Source organism: Scyliorhinus torazame, chromosome 12, assembly GCF_047496885.1.
Source record: "Scyliorhinus torazame isolate Kashiwa2021f chromosome 12, sScyTor2.1, whole genome shotgun sequence".
Taxonomy (NCBI): domain Eukaryota; kingdom Metazoa; phylum Chordata; class Chondrichthyes; order Carcharhiniformes; family Scyliorhinidae; genus Scyliorhinus; species Scyliorhinus torazame.
In genome coordinates, this window is record NC_092718.1 from 85,508,621 (window position 1) to 85,531,176 (window position 22,556).

The window sequence follows — 22,556 nt, forward strand, 5'->3', positions numbered from 1 at the left end:
GTACAAAAGGTGAAGTCACACGGAATCAGGGGTGAACTGGCAAGGTGGATACAGAACTGGCTAGGCCATAGAAGGCAGAGGGTAGCAATGGAGGGATGCTTTTCTAATTGGAGGGCTGTGACCAGTGGTGTTCCACAGGGATCAGTGCTGGGACCTTTGCTCTTTGTAGTATATATAAATGATTTGGAGGAAAATGTAACTGGTCTGATTAGTAAGTTTGCAGACGACACAAAGGTTGGTGGAATTGCGGATAGCGATGAGGACTGTCAGAGGATACAGCAGGATTTAGATTGTCTGGAGACTTGGGCGGAGAGATGGCAGATGGAGTTTAATCCGGACAAATGTGAGGTAATTCATTTTGGAAGGTCTAATGCAGGTAGGGAATATACAGTGAATGGTAGAACCCTCAAGAGTATTGAAAGTCAAAGAGATCTAGGAGTACAGGTCCACAGGTCATTGAAAGGGGCAACACAGGTGGAGAAGGTAGTCAAGAAGGCATACGGCATGCTTGCCTTCATTGGCTGGGGCATTGAGTATAAGAATTGGCAAGTCATGTTGCAGCTGTATAGAACCTTAGTTAGGCCACACTTGGAGTATAGTGTTCAATTCTGGTCGCCACACTACCAGAAGGATGTGGAGGCTTTAGAGAGGGTGCAGAAGAGATTTACCAGAATGTTGCCTGGTATGGAGGGCATAAGCTATGAGGAGCGATTGAATAAACTCGGTTTGTTCTCACTGGAACGAAAGAGGTTGAGGGGCGACCTGATAGAGGTATACAAAATTATGAGGGGCATAGACAGAGTGGATAGTCAGAGGCTTTTCCCCAGGGTAGAGGGGTCAATTACTAGGGGGCATAGGTTTAAGGTAAGAGGGGCAAGGTTTAGAGTAGATGTACGAGGCAAGTTTTTTACGCAGAGGGTAGTGGGTACCTGGAACTCGCTACCGGAGGAGGTAGTGGAAACAGGGACGATAGGGACATTTAAGGGGCATCTTGACAAATATATGAATAGGATGGGAATAGAAGGATACGGACCCAGGAAGTGTAGAAGATTGTAGTTTAGTCGGGCAGTATGGTCGGCACGGGCTTGGAGGGCCGAAGGGCCTGTTCCTGTGCTGTACATTTCTTTGTTCTTTCTTTGTTCTTTGGACTTTGATTGGTAGAGAGGTTGTCGTGGAGAACGCACCAGTTGATGGTGGCTGACAGTTAACTGTTTAGCATTCCTTGAAATTAGACCAGGCAGCTTGACTCTAATTGGTCAAGGCATTGCCCTGAGAAATGAACCATTGAATGGTCTCTTGCAACCAATCAGCACTCTCCTCTCAAAAAGTATAAATTTATTGTTACACCCCGACATTAGTGTTCTTGCGGATTGCTCTGATAAGCAAATGGCTAAAGGCTTCAATGAAAATGTTTCTTTTCTTTTAGCAATGTTCTAAGTTACCGTTGGCGGAACAGGCTCTCAAATGGCCGAGTGGCCTGCCCCTGAGTATCCTCTCATCCTTATCGCAGACCCCCTGAACCTTTACTCCATTGGCTGACTCGTTACATTTTTGCCTCAGATCTTCTTGATGGACGAAGGTATCCGCGAGTGGAGGGTGGCCTTCACCAGGAAAAGGAAGCTGTGCTTGACCCTTGAACTTCTGACCTGCGCCATCCACCCGTTTCCCCTGGTGTTCTGCCATTTGCCCACTGACAGCCTGCTCCACAGCATGCCCATCGCCTTGTCCCTCCTCATGTTCCTCCGCATCTACCTGGTCCAACGGGTCATCTTCATGCACAGCGACATTCTCAACCCCTCGTACCAAACCATCGGCTCCCTGAACAAGATCAGCCTCAAGTTCCACTTTGTCCTGAAGATCCTCATGAACCAGTACCCGGGGAAGGTTCTTCTCCTCTTCGTCCTCTTCATCTGGTTCGTGACCTCATGGACACTCAGCCTTTGTGAGAGGTAAGAGATTTGCTGGGAGGCCATTGCTAGCAGTGCTCTAAGCGTTTCCTTGCCAGTTAAGTATTGTGCTGGCACCCTCAGCGTTAAATTATGAGGCAAGACTTTGGGGGGACAGAGGGTGAATAGTGAGAAACTATTTACACTTATTGTAGGGAGTCTGGGACGAGGAGGCACAGTCTGAAACTGAGAGGCTGACATTTCAGAGGTGAAATTGGGAAATGCACAGGGGAAAAAACAGTTCGGACCAGTATTCTGATTTACTATTCTTTCCTTCTTGAAAGATTTCAACGCACAAAGGGTGGGAGTAGTTTGGAATTCTCTCCCCCAAATGGAGATTGATCCAGTCGTTCATTTTCAATTGGTGAGATTGTGAGATTTTTGTTATCCAAAGGCAAGGGATATGGGGTGAAGGCGGGTAAATAGAGAGAGATCACAGACCAGCCATGATCTCATGGAGTGGAGGAATAGCCTTGAGGGGCTGAATGGTCTCCTGTTCCTGCGTAACAGGCACGAGGGGGATGAATAGGCTTCCTCCTGTTCCTGTGTAACAGGCCCGAGGGGGATGAACAGGCCTACTCCTGTTCCTGTGCAACAGGCTTGAGGCGGGTGAGTAGGCCTCCTCCTGTTCCTGTGTAACAGGCCCAAGGGGGATCAATAGGGCCTCCTCCTGTTCCTGTGCAACAGGCTCGAGGGGGGTGAGTAGGCCTCATCCTGTTCCTGTGCAACAGGCTCGAGAGGGGTGAGTAGGCCTCCTCCTGTTCCTGTGTAATAGGCCCGAGGTGGCTGAATGAACCTCCTCCTGTTCCTGTGTAACAGGTTCGAGGGGGCTGAACAGGCCTCCTCCTGTTCCTGTGTAACAGGCTCAAGGGGAATGATTAGTCTCCTCCTGTTCCTTTAAAGTTTGATTGGCTTTACTCCCAAAACTTTTGCTCCAACAAAACATTATGTCCCAGCTCTTCATTTATTTGGACTATTAATTTGGACAACCTTACAACTCTCCCTAAAGCCTGTCCACCATCTACAAGGCACAAGTCGGGAGTGTAATGGAATACTCCCCACTTGCCTGGATGAGTGCAGCTCCAGCAACACTCAAGAAGCTCGATGCCATCCAGGACAAAGTAGCCCCGCTTGAGTGCTCATCCTCCCACAAACATTCACTCCCTCCATCACCAATGTACAGTGACAGCCGTGTGTCCCATCTACAAGATGCACTGCAGGAACTCACCAAGGTTCCTTCGGCAGCACCTTCCAAACCCACGACCACTACCATCGAGAAGGACGGGGGCAGCAGATACCTGGGAACCCCACCACCTGGAGGTTCCCCTCCAAGTCACTCACCACCCTGATTGGAAATTGTTACAACACCCTGGGCTAGTCTGCGATCAATTCCAGCCCACTGATCCCAGAGTCCCAACACAATTGAATTAAGCAATAACTTGTATAAACTTTGCAGAATCCTTGGCCCCTTGACTGCTCAATAAGTTATAGCCACCAGAGTTGTACGCTGAACACAATTAGTGTTTATTTATAACAGGAACATATGTAATAATTCTAATGGAATAACGGGCAGCTAATCTACAACCCCCCCCCCCTTTTTTTGTCCCACCCTCTACCCAAACACACACAAGACAGACATGATGTGGAGATGCCGGCGTTGGACTGGGGTGAGCACAGTACGAAGTCTTACAACACCAGGTTAAAGTCCAACAGGTTTGTTTCGATGTCACTAGCTTTCGGAACGCAGCTCCTTCCTCAGGTGAATGAAGAGGTATGTTCCAGAAACACATATATAGACAAATTCAAAGATGCCAAACAATGCTAGGAATGCGACCATTAGCAGGTGATTAAATCTTTACAGATCCAGAGATGGGGTAACCCCAGGTTAAAGAGGTGTGAATTGTATCAAGCCAGGACAGTTGGTAGGATTTCGCAGGCCAGATGGTGGGGGATGAATGTAATGCGACATGAATCCCAGGTCCCGGTTGAGGCCGCACTCATGTGTGCGGAACTTGGCTATAAGTTTCTGCTCGGCGATTCTGCGTTGTCGCGCGTCCTGAAGGCCGCCTTGGAGAACGCTTACCTGGAGATCAGAGGCTGAATGCCCTTGACTGCTGAAGTGTTCCCCGACTGGAAGGGAACATTCCTGCCTGGTGATTGTTGCGCGATGGCCATTCATTCGTTGTCGCAGCGTCTGCATGGTCTCGCCAATGTACCACGCTTCGGGACATCCTTTCCTGCAGCGTATGAGGTAGACAACATTGGCCGAGTCGCACGAGTATGTACCGCGTACCTGGTGGGTGGTGTTCTCACGTGTAATAGTGGTATCCATGTCGATGATCTGGCACGTCTTGCAGAGATTGCCATGGCAGGGTTGTGTGGTGTCGTAGTCACTGTTCTGAAGACTGGGTAGTTTGCTGCAAACAATGGTTCGTTTGAGGTTGCGCGGTTGTTTGAAGGCAAGTAGTGGGGGTGTGGGGATGACCTTGGCAAGATGTTCATCGTCATCAATGACGTGTTGAAGGCTGTGAAGAAGATGACGTAGTTTCTCCGCTCCGGGGAAGTACTGGACGACGAAGGGTATTCTGTCGGTTGTGTCCCATGTTTGTCTTCTGAGGAGGTCAGTGCGGTTTTTCGCTGTGGCGCGTTGGAACTGTCGCTCGATGAGTCGAGTGCCATATCCCGTTCGTACGAGGGCATCTTTCAACGGCTGTAGATGTCTGTTACGCTCCTCCTCGTCTGAGCAGATCCTGTGTATACGGAGTGCTTGTCCATAGGGGATGGCTTCTTTAATGTGTTTAGGGTGGAAGCTGGAGAAGTGGAGAATCATGAGGTTATCCGTGGGTTTGCGGTAAAGCGTCCATTGTGACGAGGAATGTTCCTGGTTCAACTGGTCCATGGGTGCTGAGTTTCTGTAGGAAGTCCGTCGTGTCGCGACAGAAGCTGGGTGTACCTTGTACGATGGGTTTCAAGATGTCCTCGGAGATCTCTACTGCCTCCCGAAAATACATAAGGCCAACACACCAGGCCGCCCTATCGTTTCAGGCAATGGGACCCTGTGTGAGAACCTCTCTGGCTACATCGAGGGCATCTTGAAACCCATCGTACAAGGTACACCCAGCTTCTGTCGCGACACGACGGACTTCCTACAGAAACTCTGCACCCATGGACCAGTTGAACCAGGAACATTCCTCGTCACAATGGACGTCTCGGCACTCTACACCAGCATCCCCTATGACGACAGCATTGCTGCAACAGCCACAGTACTCAACACCGACAACTGCCAATCTCCAGACGCAATTCTGCAACTCATCCGCTTCATTCTGGATCACAACATCTTCACCTTCGACAACAAGTTCTTCATCCAGACGCACGGAACAGCCATGGGGACCAAATTCGCACCCCAATACGCCAACATCTTCATGCACAAGTTTGAACAGGACCTACTCACCGCACAGGACCTTCAACCGATGTTATACACCAGATACATCAATGACATTTTTTTCCTTTGGACCCACGGCGAAGAATCACTGAAACGACTACACGATGACATTAATAAGTTCCATCCAACCATCAGACTCACCATGGACTACTCTCCAAAATCAGTTGCATTCTTGGACACACTCGTCTCCATCAAGGACGGTCACCTCAGCACTTTGCTTTACCACAAACCCACGGATAACCTCATGATGCTCCACTTCTCCAGCTTCCACCCTAAACACATTAAAGAAGACATCCCCTATGGACAAGCGCTCAGTATACACAGGATCTGCTCAGACGAGGAGGAGCGTAACAGACATCTGCAGACGTTGAAAGATGCCCTCGTACGAACGGGATATGGCACTCGACTCATCGATCGACAGTTCCAACGCGCCACAGCAAAAAACCGCACCGACCTCCTCAGAAGACAAACATGGGACACAACCGACAGAATACCCTTCGTCGTCCAGTACTTCCCCGGAGCGGAGAAACTACGTCATCTTCTTCACAGCCTTCAACACGTCATTGATGACGGTGAACATCTTGCCAAGGTCATCCCCACACCCCCACTACTTGCCTTCAAACAACCGCGCAACCTCAAACGAACCATTGTTTGCAGCGAACTACCCAGTCTTCAGAACAGTGACCACGACACCACACAACCCTGCCATGGCAATCTCTGCAAGACGTGCCAGATCATCGACATGGATACCACTATTACACGTGAGAACACCACCCACCAGGTACGCGGTACATACTCGTGCGACTCGGCCAATGTTGTCTACCTCATACGCTGCAGGAAAGGATGTCCCGAAGCGTGGTACATTGGCGAGACCATGCAGACGCTGCGACAACGAATGAACGGCCATCGCGCAACAATCACCAGGCAGGAATGTTCCCTTCCAGTCGGGGAACACTTCAGCAGTCAAGGGCATTCAGCCTCTGATCTCCGGGTAAGTGTTCTCCAAGGCGGCCTTCAGGACGCGCGACAACGCAGAATCGCCGAGCAGAAACTTATAGCCAAGTTCCGCACACATGAGTGCGGCCTCAACCGGGACCTGGGATTCATGTCACATTACATTCATCCCCCACCATCTGGCCTGCAAAATCCTACCAACTGTCCTGGCTTGGTACAATTCACACCTCTTTAACCTGGGGTTACCCCATCTCTGGATCTGTAAAGATTTAATCACCTGCTAATGGTCGCATTCCTAGCATTGTTTGGCATCTTTGAATTTGTCTATATATGTGTTTCTGGAACATACCTCTGCATTCACCTGAGGAAGGAGCAGCGCTCCGAAAGCTAGTGACATCGAAACAAACCTGTTGGACTTTAAGACAGACATGCACAGAGGGAAGGGAAGGGGTAAAAATAAAATATAACCAGAATGAAATGAAAGGTGAGTCCTTGCTCCGATGTTGAGGTCGTTGCAGCAGGCTGTCCTCCCAGAATGCTTTTTTAAAAGTTCAAGCATTTTCATGAAAACAAACCAAAACAGAAGCAGAATTATACAAAATTATAAATAACCACTCGCCCCCTTCTCCCATCCTACCTTCCTAATTTAACCCCCTTAACCCACCTCCCTTTGCTGACTCCTCAATCTTCCTTAAAGAAGTCAATGAACGGCTTCCTCTCCATCGACTGACCCCCTCAGGACAAACTTGACCTTCTCCAGCCTTAGCAATTCCACCAGTTCACTCACCCTCACACCTGCTTTCGGCAGCTCCGAGTCCTGCCTCCCAGCAAAATCCATCTCTGCGCTACCAGGGATGCAAAGGCCAAGACATCGACCTCTCTTGCCCCTGGACTCCCGGGTCTTCTGATACCCCGAATATCGCCACCTCTGGACTCGGGGCCACCTTTACTCCCAGCACCTTGGACACCTTCCTATCCCCTATCTTCTCCTTCCTTGTCTTGCAACCCCAAGACCCAGGAAAAGACGGCACCTCTCTCTTTACAAAATACGGACCTGCAGGTACCTGAAACCATTTCCCCTGGGCAACTCATACTCTTCCTCCAGGTCCCCCAATGCAAACCCCTGCCAGAACTCTTTTAGCTTCGGACATGCCCAGAACAAGTAGATGTGATTTGCGGCCTCCCAGGATACCGTCCACACCTATACTCTACCCCTCAAACTCCTACTCGTCCTTGCTACCATCATATGTGCCCTGTTAATTACTTTAAACTGAATGTCTTGCACACGGCAAGGATATATTCACCCTCCGCAAGGCCTCAGCCCAAGTCCTGTCCTCCACCTCCCCTCCCAGCTCCTCCTCCCACTTGCGCTTCTTTCCCGCAGCAGAGCAACTTCCCAAACCATGAGCACCTTGTAGACCTCAGACACCTTCCCCTTCCCTATCTTCTCCTTCCTTGTCTTGCAACCCCAAGGGCGGTGACCCAGGAAAAGACGGCACCTCTCTCTTTACAAAATCCCAGACCTGAGGTATCTGAAACCATTTCCCCTGGGCAATTCATACTCTTCCTCCAGGTCCTCCAATTTTGTGAATCTGCCCCCTACAAACTGGTCGGAGAATCACTCGATCTCTTCCCACCGCCACCCGCGAAACCTCCCATCCAGCCCCTCCCCGGTGCAAACCTATGACTGTCACAGATTGGTGCCCATACTGAGACACCCTCAAGTTTCAAATGCTGTTTCTACTGCCCCCAAATCCTCAAGGCCGACACCACCACTGGGCTCGCGGGGTGCCTGGCTGGCAAGAATGGCAGAGGCACTGTTAACAATGATCTTAAGCTCGTTCCCCTATACAAGGCTGGCTCAATCCATCCCCAAGCCGACCCCTCTCCCACTACCCAGTAGTAGTTCATTATATCTGTCAACCCCGGCAACCCCAGCACCCCGCTCCTCACCCCCGCTCCAAAAACTCTCTCTTGACCCGCGAGGTCTTCCCCACCCACACAAACCCAGAGATCAGCACCTTAACCTTTTTAAAGAACAACTTTTAAAGATCGGTAGGTTTTGAAATACCAACAGGAACCTTGGCAGCACCATCATCTTTACTGTCTGCACCTGCCCCGCCAGCGACAATGGCAGCACATCCCACCTCTTAAAGTCCCCTTTCATCTGCTCCACCAGCCGAGTCAAATTCAACTTGTGCAGCTGCACCTGACCCCATGTCACCTGAATGCCCAGGTATCTACAGCTCACCCCCACTATCATAGACGGCAGCTCTCCTAACCTCCTCTCCTGCCCTCTAGCCTCAATCTATGTTCAATTTGTACCCAGACAACCGGCCAAAGTCCTCCAAGATTCCCATAATGCCCCCAATGCCACCCAACGGGTCCGAAATGTGTAACAACAGGTCGCCTGCGTACAACAGAACCCTGTGCTCGACCCCCTCACCACCACCACCACACAATCCCTCTCCAGTCCCTCGACACTCGAAGCGCCATTGCCAGTGGCTCTATTGCCAAGGTGAAAAGCAACGGCGAGAGCGGGCACTCCTGCAGCATCCCCGATACAGCCCCAAATACCCCAAACTCATCCATTTCATCACCGCACTTGCGACTGGTGCCTTGCATAGCAACTGGGCCCAGTCCACAAACTCCTACCCGAACTGCCCCAGCACCTCCTACAGATATTCCCAATCCACCCAGTCGAAAGCCTTTTCCACGTCCATCCCCACTGCCACCTAACCCTCCGGAGGCATCATAATCACATTACGCAGCCTCCTCACATCCACCAACAGCTGGATCCCTCACCCATCAACCCCAGGACGCAGCCCTCAATTCACGAAGCCAACACCTTCGCCAGCAACTTGGTGTTTACATTCAATAGCAATATCGGGCGGGGTGACCCACACTGCCCTAGAACTTGTCCTTTTTCAATATCAAAGAGATGAATGCCTGCAATAGTGTAGGGGGGATTCCCCCCCCCCCACCCCACCCCCACCCCCACCCCCCCCACCCCACCTCCCTAGCCTTGTTCTATATCTTCACCAACAGTGGCCCCAGGTCTCCCCCAAACATTTCATAAAACTCCACCGGAAACCCATCCGGGCCCAGGCCTTCCCTGCCTGCATCACCCCCATACTCTCCATCACCTCCCTCAACGCGGTAGGAGCCCCCAATCCCTGCACCAACTCCTCGTACACCCTGGGAAACTCCAGCCTATGCAGGAACCCTCCCCACGGCCGGGGGTCCGACTCATCTAATCTCCTGTAAAAAGTCTCAAATGTCCCATTCACCCCCACAGGGTCCAACACCACGCTTCCCATCTCGTCCTTTACTCTGTCAATCTCCCTCACTGCCTCTTGCTTCCTCAGCTGGTGGGCCAGCATCCTGCCCACCTCTCCCCATAGCCATATACTGGCCCCTCTGCCCCTCCGTAGCTGCCCCACTGCCTTTCCCGTGGACACTAATCTGAACTCCATCTGGAGCCTCTGTCTCTCCTTCAACAACCCTACCTCCGGTCTACCCTCAGGACCTCCTCCACCAGCCTTGCCATCTCTGCCTGCTCCGCTTTCTCCCTATACGCCCAAATTGAAATAAACTTCCCCTGAACCCACCTTGAGTGCCTCCCAAAGCGTGGCGGCCGTGACCTCCCCATGTCATTGAGCTTCACATATCCCCGAATGGCGGCGTTCACCTGCTCACACACCACCTCAGCTGCCAACAACCGCGCCCCCCCCCGGTCCACCCACAAATCCACCCAGTGCGGTGCGTGGTCAGAGACCACGACCCCTTCCAGCTTCCCACTCACCATCACAAACCCACCCCCGCACTGTTCTGCCACAATATTCCCCACCTCGAACACCATCCGCTTATTCACCAGCACCCCCATCCCCCTCATCTTCATGTCCAGTCCCAAATGGAACACCTGCCTCACCCAACCTTTCCTCAACTTTGCCTGATCTCCAATCTTTAAATGCGTCTCCTGCAAAAAAGGCCACGTGAGCTTCAGACTCCTCAGGTGCGCGAACACACGTGAACGTTTGACTGGCCCATTCAGCCCCCTCACGATCCACGTGACCGGCCTGGGCAAGGGGGCTCCCCGCCCCCCCTCCCCTGCCGATGAACCATATCCCTTTTTGGGGCAAGCCCCGGCTCCTGTCAAGTGACCCTCCCGGCCCACCCTCGGATGCCAACCGTCATCACTCCTTTCCAGCTGCGCCACATCAGCCACACCCTTGCCAGCAACCCTTCCCCTCCTCCCCGCCAAACAAAACAACAATCCCATCCCCCACTTCTATCTCCTGACAACACCCGCAACCCCCCCCCCCCATTGCATTCCATTAACCAGCCGGCCCAGCTAGCATGATGGTCCCTGTCCAAAGCCTCCAAATCCCCCACACCCCCAACGCCTCCAAATCCCCTGTCCCCCCTCAAACTACCCCCCCCCCCCCCCCCGCCCCCCCCCCCCACCAAAGCTCCCCCAAGAAACAGAAAAGGTGCACTCAATCATGATGTTCCCCTGCGGAGTGCCTGCCCTCCGAACTTCCCGTCATCAAACCCAGCCTGCCCTCCGAACACCCCACCATCAAACCCAGCCTGCCCTCCGAACACCCCACCATCAAACCCAGCCTGCCCTCCGAGCACCCCTCCATCAAACCCAGACTGCCCCCCGAACAACCCTCCATCAAACCCAGCCTGCCCTCCGAACACCCCGCCATCAAACTCAGCCTGCCCTCCGAACTTCCCGTCATCAAACCTAGCCTGCCCTCCGAACTTCCCGTCATCAAACCCAGCCTGCCCTCCGAACACCTCGCCATCAAACCCAGCCTGCCCTCCGAACTTCCCATCATCAAACCCAGCCTACCCTCCGAACACCCCACCATCAAAACTAGCCTGCCCTCCGAACACCCCGCCATCAAACCCAGCCTGCCCTCCGAACACCCCGCCATCAAACCCAGCCTGCCCTCCGAACACCCCGCCATCAAACCCAGCCTGCCCTCCGAACACCCCACAATCAAACCTAGCCTGCCCTCCGAACACCCCACCATCAAACCTAGCCTTCCCTCCGAACATCCCGCCATCAAACCTAGCCTGCCCTCCGAACACCCCGTCATCAAACCCAGCCTGCCCTCCGAACACCCCGCCATGAAACCCGGCCTGCCCTCCGAACACCCCACCATCAAACCCAGCCTGCCCTCCGAACAACCCGCCATCAAACCCAGCCTGCACCCCGAACACCCCGTCCTCAAACCCAGCCTGCACTCCGAACTTCGCGTCATCAAACCCAGCCTGCACCCCGAACACCCCACCATCAAACCTAGCCTGCCCTCCGAACACCCCACCATCAAACCCAGCCTGCCCGCCGAATGCCCCGGCATCAAACCCAGCCTGCCCCCCCCGAACACCCCACTATCAAACCCAGCCTGCCCTCCGAACACCCCGCCATCAAACCCAGCCTGCCCTCCGATCTTCCCGTCACCAAACCCAGCCTGCCCTCCGAATACCCCGCCATCAAACATAGCCTGCCCCCCCGAACACCCCGTCATCAAACCCAGCCTGCCCTCCGAATACCCCGCCATCAAACCCAGCCTGCCCCCCCGAACACCCCGTCATCAAACCCAGCCTGCCCTCCGAACACCCCACTATCAAACCCAGCCTGCCCTCCGAACACCCCGTCATCAAACCCAGCCTGCCCTCCGAACTTCCCGTCATCAAACCCAGCCTGCCCTCCGAACTTCCCGTCATCAAACCCAGCCTGCCCTCCGAACACCCCGCCATCAAACCCAGCCTGCCCTCCGAACATCCCACCATCAAACCCAGCCTGCCCTCCGAACTTCCCGTCATCAAACCGAGCCTGCCCTCCGAACACCCCGCCATCAAACCCAGACTGCCCCCCGAACACCCCACCATCAAACCCAGCCTGCCCTCCGAACACCCCCCCATCAAATCCAGCCTGCCCTCCGAACACCCCACCACCAAACCCAGCCTGCCCTCAGAACACCCCACCATCAAACCCAGCCGGCCCTCCGAACAACCCACCATCAAACACAGCCGGCCCACCGAACACCCCACCATCAAACCCAGCCTGCCCTCCGAACACCCCACCATCAAACCCAGCCTGCCCTCCGAACACCCCGCCACCAAACCTACCCTGCCCTTCGAACTTCCCGTCATCAAACCCAGCCTGCCCTCCGAACACACCGTCATCAAACCCAGCCTGCCCTCCGAACACCCCGCCATCAAACCCAGCCTGCCCTCCGAATGCCCCGCCATCAAACCCAGCCTGCCCCCCCGAACACCACGTCATCAAACCCAGCCTGCCCTCCGAACACCCCACCATCAAACCCAGCCTGCCCTCCAAACACACCGCCATCAAACCCAGCCTGCCCTCCGAACACCCCACCATCAAACCCAGCCTGCCCTCCGAACACCCCGCCATCAAACCCAGCCTGCCCTCCAAACTTCCCGTCATCAAACCAAGCCTGCCCTCCGAACACCCCGCCATCAAACCCAGCCGGCCCCCCGAAAAACCCACCATCAAACACAGCCGGCCCTCCGAACACCCCACCATCAAACCCAGCCTGCCCACTTAACAACCCACCATCAAACCCAGCCTGCCCTCCGAACAACCCACCATCAAACCCAGCCTGCACTCCGAACACCCCGCCATTAAACCCATCCTGCACTCCGAAAAACCCACCATCAAACCCAGCCTGCCCTCTGAACAACACACCATCAAACCCAGCCTGCCGTCCGAACTTTCCGTCATCAAACCCAGCCTGCCCTCCGAATACCCCGCCATCAAACCCAGACTGCCCCCCGAACACCCCACCATCAAACCCAGCCTGCCCTCCGAACACCCCGCCATCAAACCCAGCCTGCCCTCCGAACTTCCCGCCATCAAACCCAGCCTGCCCTCCGAACAACCCGCCATCAAATCCAGCCTGCCGTCCGAACTTTCCGTCATCAAACCCAGCCTGCCCTCCGAATACCCCGCCATCAAACCCAGACTGCCCCCCGAACACCCCACCATCAAACCGAGCCTGCCCTCCGAACACCCCACCATCAAACCCAGCCTGCCCTCCGAACACCTCGCCATCAAACACAGCCTGCCCCCACGAACAACTCGTCATGAAACCCAGCCTGCCCTCCGAACACCCCACCATCAAACCCAGCCTGCCCTCCGAACACCTCGCCATCAAACACAGCCTGCCCCCACGAACAACTCGTCATGAAACCCAGCCTGCCCTCCGAATACCCCGCCATCAAACCCAGCCTGCCCCTCCGAACACCCCGTCATCAAACCCAGCCTGCCCTCCGAACACCCCGCCATCAAACCCAGCCTGCCCTCCGAACACCCCGCCATCAAACCCAGCCTGCCCTCCGAACACCCCACAATCAAACCTAGCCTGCCCTCCGAACACCCCACCATCAAACCTAGCCTTCCCTCCGAACATCCCGCCATCAAACCTAGCCTGCCCTCCGAACACCCCGTCATCAAACCCAGCCTGCCCTCCGAACACCCCGCCATGAAACCCGGCCTGCCCTCCGAACACCCCACCATCAAACCCAGCCTGCCCTCCGAACAACCCGCCATCAAACCCAGCCTGCACCCCGAACACCCCGTCCTCAAACCCAGCCTGCACTCCGAACTTCGCGTCATCAAACCCAGCCTGCACCCCGAACACCCCACCATCAAACCTAGCCTGCCCTCCGAACACCCCACCATCAAACCCAGCCTGCCCGCCGAATGCCCCGGCATCAAACCCAGCCTGCCCCCCCCGAACACCCCACTATCAAACCCAGCCTGCCCTCCGAACACCCCGCCATCAAACCCAGCCTGCCCTCCGATCTTCCCGTCACCAAACCCAGCCTGCCCTCCGAATACCCCGCCATCAAACATAGCCTGCCCCCCCGAACACCCCGTCATCAAACCCAGCCTGCCCTCCGAATACCCCGCCATCAAACCCAGCCTGCCCCCCCGAACACCCCGTCATCAAACCCAGCCTGCCCTCCGAACACCCCACTATCAAACCCAGCCTGCCCTCCGAACACCCCGTCATCAAACCCAGCCTGCCCTCCGAACTTCCCGTCATCAAACCCAGCCTGCCCTCCGAACTTCCCGTCATCAAACCCAGCCTGCCCTCCGAACACCCCGCCATCAAACCCAGCCTGCCCTCCGAACATCCCACCATCAAACCCAGCCTGCCCTCCGAACTTCCCGTCATCAAACCGAGCCTGCCCTCCGAACACCCCGCCATCAAACCCAGACTGCCCCCCGAACACCCCACCATCAAACCCAGCCTGCCCTCCGAACACCCCCCCATCAAATCCAGCCTGCCCTCCGAACACCCCACCACCAAACCCAGCCTGCCCTCAGAACACCCCACCATCAAACCCAGCCGGCCCTCCGAACAACCCACCATCAAACACAGCCGGCCCACCGAACACCCCACCATCAAACCCAGCCTGCCCTCCGAACACCCCACCATCAAACCCAGCCTGCCCTCCGAACACCCCGCCACCAAACCTACCCTGCCCTTCGAACTTCCCGTCATCAAACCCAGCCTGCCCTCCGAACACACCGTCATCAAACCCAGCCTGCCCTCCGAACACCCCGCCATCAAACCCAGCCTGCCCTCCGAATGCCCCGCCATCAAACCCAGCCTGCCCCCCCGAACACCACGTCATCAAACCCAGCCTGCCCTCCGAACACCCCACCATCAAACCCAGCCTGCCCTCCAAACACACCGCCATCAAACCCAGCCTGCCCTCCGAACACCCCACCATCAAACCCAGCCTGCCCTCCGAACACCCCGCCATCAAACCCAGCCTGCCCTCCAAACTTCCCGTCATCAAACCAAGCCTGCCCTCCGAACACCCCGCCATCAAACCCAGCCGGCCCCCCGAAAAACCCACCATCAAACACAGCCGGCCCTCCGAACACCCCACCATCAAACCCAGCCTGCCCACTTAACAACCCACCATCAAACCCAGCCTGCCCTCCGAACAACCCACCATCAAACCCAGCCTGCACTCCGAACACCCCGCCATTAAACCCATCCTGCACTCCGAAAAACCCACCATCAAACCCAGCCTGCCCTCTGAACAACACACCATCAAACCCAGCCTGCCGTCCGAACTTTCCGTCATCAAACCCAGCCTGCCCTCCGAATACCCCGCCATCAAACCCAGACTGCCCCCCGAACACCCCACCATCAAACCCAGCCTGCCCTCCGAACACCCCGCCATCAAACCCAGCCTGCCCTCCGAACTTCCCGCCATCAAACCCAGCCTGCCCTCCGAACAACCCGCCATCAAACCCAGCCTGCCGTCCGAACTTTCCGTCATCAAACCCAGCCTGCCCTCCGAATACCCCGCCATCAAACCCAGACTGCCCCCCGAACACCCCACCATCAAACCGAGCCTGCCCTCCGAACACCCCACCATCAAACCCAGCCTGCCCTCCGAACACCTCGCCATCAAACACAGCCTGCCCCCACGAACAACTCGTCATGAAACCCAGCCTGCCCTCCGAACACCCCACCATCAAACCCAGCCTGCCCTCCGAACACCTCGCCATCAAACACAGCCTGCCCCCACGAACAACTCGTCATGAAACCCAGCCTGCCCTCCGAATACCCCGCCATCAAACCCAGCCTGCCCCTCCGAACACCCCGTCATCAAACCCAACCTGCCCACCGAACACACCGCCATCAAACCCCGCCTGCCCTCCGAACACCCCACCATCAAACCTAGATTTCCCTCCGAACACCCCACCATCAAACCCAGACTGCCCCCCGAACACCCCATCATCAAACCCAGCCTGCCCTCCGAACACCCTGCCATCAAACCCAGCCTGCCCTCCGAACACCCCATCATCAAACCCAACCTGCCCGCCGAACACCCTGCCATCAAACACAGCCTGCCCTCCGAACACCCCATCATCAAACCCAACCTGCCCGCCGAACACACCACCATCAAACCCAGCCTGCCCTCCGAACACACCGCCATCAAACCCCGCCTGCCCTCCGAACACCCCACCATCAAACCTAGATTTCCCTCCGAACACCCCACCATCAAACCCAGACTGCCCCCCGAACACCCCATCATCAAACCCAGCCTGCCCTCCGAACACCCCGCCAACAAACCCAGCCTGCCCTCCGAACACCCCGCCATCAAACCCAGCCTACCCTACGAACACCCCGCCGTCAAAACCAGCCTGCCCTCCGAACACCCCGCCATCACACGCAGACTGCCCTCCGAACACCCCACCATCAAACCCAGCCTGCCCTCCGAACACACCACCATCAAACCTAGCCTGCCCCCCGAACACCCCACCATCAAACCTAGCCTGCCCTCCGAACACCCCGTCATCAAACCCAGCCTGCCCTCCGAACACCCCACCATCAATCCCAGCCTGCCCTCCGAACACCCCACCATCAAACCCAGCCTGCCCTCCGAACAACCCCACCATGAAACCCACCCTGCCCTCCGAACACCCCATCATCAAACCCGGCCTCTCCTCCGAACAACCCCACCATCAAACCCAGCCTGCCCTCCGAACACCCCGCCATCAAACCCAGCCTGCCCTCCGAACACCCCTCCATCAAACCCAGCCTGCCCTCCGAACACCCCGCCATCAAACCCAGCCTGCCCTCCGAACACCCCACCATCAAACCCAGCCTGCCCTCCGAACACCCCACCATCAAACCCGGCCTCTCCTCCGAACAACCCCACCATCAAACCCAGCCTGCCCTCCGAACACCCCGCCATCAAACCCAGCCTGCCCTCCGAACACCCCGTCATCAAACCCAGCCTGCCCTCCGAACACCCCTCCATCAAACCCAGCCTGCCCTCCGAACACCCAACCATCAAACCCAGCCTGCCCTCCGAACACCCCACCATCAAACCCAGCCTGTCCTCCGAACACCCCGCCATTAAACCAAGCCTGCCCTCCGAACACCCAGCCATCAAACTCAGCCTGCCCTCCGAACACCGCACCATCAAACCTAGCCTGCCCTCCGAACACCCCACCATCAAACCTAGCTTTCCCTCCGAACACCCCACCATCAAACCCAGACTGCCCGCCGAACACCCCATCATCAAACCCAGCCTGCCCTCCGAACACCCCGCCATCAAACCCAGCCTACCCTACGAACACCCCGCCGTCAAAACCAGCCTGCCCTCCGAACACCCCGCCATCACACGCAGACTGCCCTCCGAACACCCCGCCGTCAAAACCAGCCTGCCCTCCGAACACCCCGCCATCACACGCAGACTGCCCTCCGAACACCCCGCCGTCAAACCCAGCCTGCCCCCCGAACACCCCGCCATCAAACACAGCCTGCCCCCACGAACAACTCGTCATGAAACCCAGCCTGCCCTCCGAATACCCCGCCATCAAACCCAGCCTGCCCCTCCGAACACCCCGTCATCAAACCCAACCTGCCCACCGAACACACCGCCATCAAACCCCGCCTGCCCTCCGAACACCCCACCATCAAACCTAGATTTCCCTCCGAACACCCCACCATCAAACCCAGACTGCCGCCCGAACACCCCATCATCAAACCCAGCCTGCCCTCCGAACACCCTGCCATCAAACCCAGCCTGCCCTCCGAACACCCCATCATCATACCAACCTGCCCGCCGAACACCCTGCCATCAAACCCAGCCTGCCCTCCGAACACCCCATCATCAAACCCAACCTGCCCGCCGAACACACCACCATCAAACCCAGCCTGCCCTCCGAACACACCGCCATCAAACCCCGCCTGCCCTCCGAACACCCCACCATCAAACCTAGATTTCCCTCCGAACACCCCACCATCAAACCCAGACTGCCCCCCGAACACCCCATCATCAAACCCAGCCTGCCCTCCGAACACCCCGCCAACAAACCCAGCCTGCCCTCCGAACACCCCGCCATCAAACCCAGCCTACCCTACGAACACCCCGCCGTCAAAACCAGCCTGCCCTCCGAACACCCCGCCATCACACGCAGACTGCCCTCCGAACACCCCACCATCAAACCCAGCGTGCCCTCCGAACACCCCGTCCTCAAATCCAGCCTGCCGTCCGACACGCCGCCATCAAACCCAGCCTGCCCTCCGAACACACCACCATCAAACCTAGCCTGCCCCCCGAACACCCCACCATCAAACCTAGCCTGCCCTCCGAACACCCCGTCATCAAACCCAGCCTGCCCTCCGAACACCCCACCATCAATCCCAGCCTGCCCTCCGAACACCCCACCATCAAACCCAGCCTGCCCTCCGAACAACCCCACCATGAAACCCACCCTGCCCTCCGAACACCCCATCATCAAACCCGGCCTCTCCTCCGAACAACCCCACCATCAAACCCAGCCTGCCCTCCGAACACCCCGCCATCAAACCCAGCCTGCCCTCCGAACACCCCTCCATCAAACCCAGCCTGCCCTCCGAACACCCCGCCATCAAACCCAGCCTGCCCTCCGAACACCCCACCATCAAACCCAGCCTGCCCTCCGAACACCCCACCATCAAACCCGGCCTCTCCTCCGAACAACCCCACCATCAAACCCAGCCTGCCCTCCGAACACCCCGCCATCAAACCCAGCCTGCCCTCCGAACACCCCGTCATCAAACCCAGCCTGCCCTCCGAACACCCCTCCATCAAACCCAGCCTGCCCTCCGAACACCCAACCATCAAACCCAGCCTGCCCTCCGAACACCCCACCATCAAACCCAGCCTGTCCTCCGAACACCCCGCCATTAAACCAAGCCTGCCCTCCGAACACCCATCCATCAAACTCAGCCTGCCCTCCGAACACCGCACCATCAAACCTAGCCTGCCCTCCGAACACCCCACCATCAAACCTAGCTTTCCCTCCGAACACCCCACCATCAAACCCAGACTGCCCTCCGAACACCCCATCATCAAACCCAGCCTGCCCTCCGAACACCCCGCCATCAAACCCAGCCTACCCTACGAACACCCCGCCGTCAAAACCAGCCTGCCCTCCGAACACCCCGCCATCACACGCAGACTGCCCTCCGAACACCCCGCCGTCAAAACCAGCCTGCCCTCCGAACACCCCGCCATCACACGCAGACTGCCCTCCGAACACCCCACCATCAAACCCAGCCTGCCCTCCGAACACCCCGTCCTCAAATCCAGCCTGCCCTCCGACACCCCGCCATCAAACCCAGCCTGCGCTCTGAACACACCACCATCAAAACTAACCTGCCCCCCGAACACCCCACCATCAAACCCAGCCTGCCCTCCGAACACACCACCATCAAACGTAGCCTGCCCCCCGAACGCCCCACCATCAAACCCAGCCTGCCCCCCGAACACCCCGCCATCAAACCCAGCCTGCCCTCCGAACACACCACCATCAAACCCAGCCTGTCCTCAGAACACACCACCATCAAACCTAGCCTGCCCTCCGAACACCCCACCATCAAACCCAGCCTGCCCTCCGAACACCCCGTCATCAATCCCAGCCTGCCCTCCGAACACCCCACCATCAAACCCAGCCTGCCCTCCGAACAACCCCACCATGAAACCCACCCTGCCCTCCGAACACCCCGCCATCAAACCCTGCCTCTCCTCCGAACAACCCCGCCATCAAACCCAGCCTGCCCTCCGAACACCCCACCATCAAACCCAGCCTGCCCTCCGAACACCCCTCCATCAAACCCAGCCTGCCCTCCGAACACCCCGCCATCAAACCCAGCCTGCCCTCCGAACACCCAACCATCAAACCCAGCCTGCCCTCCGAACACCCCACCATCACACCCAGCCGGCCCTCCGAACACCCCGCCATTAAACCAAGCCTGCCCTCCGAACACCCAGCCATCAAACTCAGCCTGCCCTCCGAACACCCCACCATCAAACCCAGCCTGTCTTCCGAACAACCCACCATCAAACACAGCCTGCCCTCCGAACACCCCACCATCAAACCCAGCCTGCCCTCCGATCAACCCGTCATCAAGCCCAGCCTACCCTCCGAACATCCCATCATCAAACCCAGCCTGCCCTCCGAACATCCCATCGTCAAACCCAGCCTGCCCTCCGAACACCGCGCCATCAAACCCAGCCTGCCCTCCGAACACCCCACCATCAAACCCAGCCTTCCCTGCGAACAGCCCGCCATCAAACCCAGCCTGCCCTCCGAAAGTCCCGTCATCAAACCCAGCCTGCCCTCCGAACACCCCGCCATCAAACCCAGCCTGCCCTCCGAACACCGCGCCATCAAACCCAGCCTGCCCTCCGAACACCCCACCATCAAACCCAGCCTTCCCTGCGAACAGCCCGCCATCAAACCCAGCCTGCCCTCCGAAAGTCCCGTCATCAAACCCAGCCTGCCCTCCGAACACCCCACCATCAAACCCAGCCTGCCCTCCGAAAGTCCCGTCATCAAACCCAGCCTGCCCTCCGAACAACCCGCCATCAAACCCGGCCTGCCCTCCGAACACCCCGCCATCAAACCCAGCCTGCCCTCCGAACACCCCACCATCAAACCCAGCCTGCCCTCCGAAGACCCCACCATCAAACCCAGCCTGCCTCCGAACTTCCCGTCATCAAACCCAGCCTGCCCTCCGAACACCCCACCATCAAACCTAGCCTGCCCTCCGAACAACCCGCCATCAAACCCGGCCTGCCCTCCGAACACCTCGCCATCAAACCCAGCCTGCCCCCCGAACACCCCGCCATCAAACCCAGCCTGCCTTCCGAATACCCCGCCATCATACCCAGCCTGCCCTCCGTATACCCCGCCATCAAACCCAGCCTGCCCCCCCCCGAACACCCCGCCATCAAACCCAGCCTGCCCCCCGAACACCCCGCCGTCAAACCCAGCCTGCCCTCCGAATACACCGCGATCAAACCCAGCCTGCCCCCCCCCGAACACCCCGTCATCAAAACCAGCCTGCCCTCCGAACACCCCGACATCAAACCCAGACTGCCCCCCGAACACCCCACCATCAAACCCAGCCTGCCCTCCGAACTTCCCGTCATCAAACCCAGCCTGCCCTCCGAACACCGCACCATCAAACCCAGACTGCCCCCCGAACACCCCACCATCAAACCCAGCCTGCCCTCCGAACACCCCACCATCAAACCCAGCCTGCCCTCCGAACACCCCGCCATCAAATCCAGCCTGCCCTCCGAACTTCACGTCATCAAACCCAGCCTGCCCTCCGAACACCCCACCATCAAACCCAGCCTGCCCTCCGAACACCCCACCATCAAACCTAGCCTGCCCTGCGAACACCCCACCATCAAACTTAGCCTGCCCTTCGAAAACCCCACCATCAAACCTAGCCTGCCCTCCGAAAACCCCATCATCAAACCCAACCTGCCCTCCGAACACACCGCCATCAAACCCCGCCTGCCCTCCGAACACCCCACCATCAAACCTAGCTTTCCCTCCGAACACCCCACCATCAAACCCAGACTGCCCCCCGAACACCCCATCATCAAACCCAGCCTGCCCTCCGAACACCCCGCCATCAAACCCAGCCTGCCCTCCGAACACCCCGCCATCAAACACAGCCTAACCTCCGAACACCCCGCCGTCAAACCCAGCCTGCCCTCCGAACACACCACCATCAAACCCAGCCTGACCTCCGAACACCCCACCATCAAACCCAGCCTGCGCTCCGAACACACCACCATCAAACCTAGCCTGCCCCCCGAACACCCCACCATCAAACCCAGCCTGCCCTCCGAACACACCACCATCAAACCTAGCCTGCCCCCCGAACACCCCACCATCAAACCCAGCCTGCCCCCCGAACACCCCGCCATCAAACACAGCCTGCCCTCCGAACACACCACCATCAAACCCAGCCTGTCCTCAGAACACACCACCATCAAACCTAGCCTGCCCTCCGAACACCCCACCATCAAACCTAGCCTGCCCTCCGAACACCCCACCATCAAACCCAGCCTGCCCTCCGAACACCCCGCCATCAAACCCAGCCTGCCCTCCGAACACCCCGTCATCAAACCCAGCCTGCCCTCCGAACACCCCTCCATCAAACCCAGCCTGCCCTCCGAACACCCAACCATCAAACCCAGCCTGCCCTCCGAACACCCCACCATCAAACCCAGCCTGTCCTCCGAACACCCCGCCATTAAACCAAGCCTGCCCTCCGAACACCCAGCCATCAAACTCAGCCTGCCCTCCGAACACCGCACCATCAAACCTAGCCTGCCCTCCG

General features: G+C 57.4%; 1 protein-coding gene across 1 annotated transcript in view; it reads left to right on the top strand.

Annotated features, from left to right (window-relative positions):
- Window positions 1-22,556, top strand: part of LOC140386533 (intermediate conductance calcium-activated potassium channel protein 4-like) — a 183,659-nt gene that overhangs the window by 63,052 nt on the left and 98,051 nt on the right. The window contains exon 3 of the mRNA XM_072468942.1: window positions 1,561-1,949. Coding sequence (XP_072325043.1) covers window positions 1,561-1,949 — 389 coding nt within the window. The remainder of the gene's footprint in view (window positions 1-1,560; window positions 1,950-22,556) is intronic.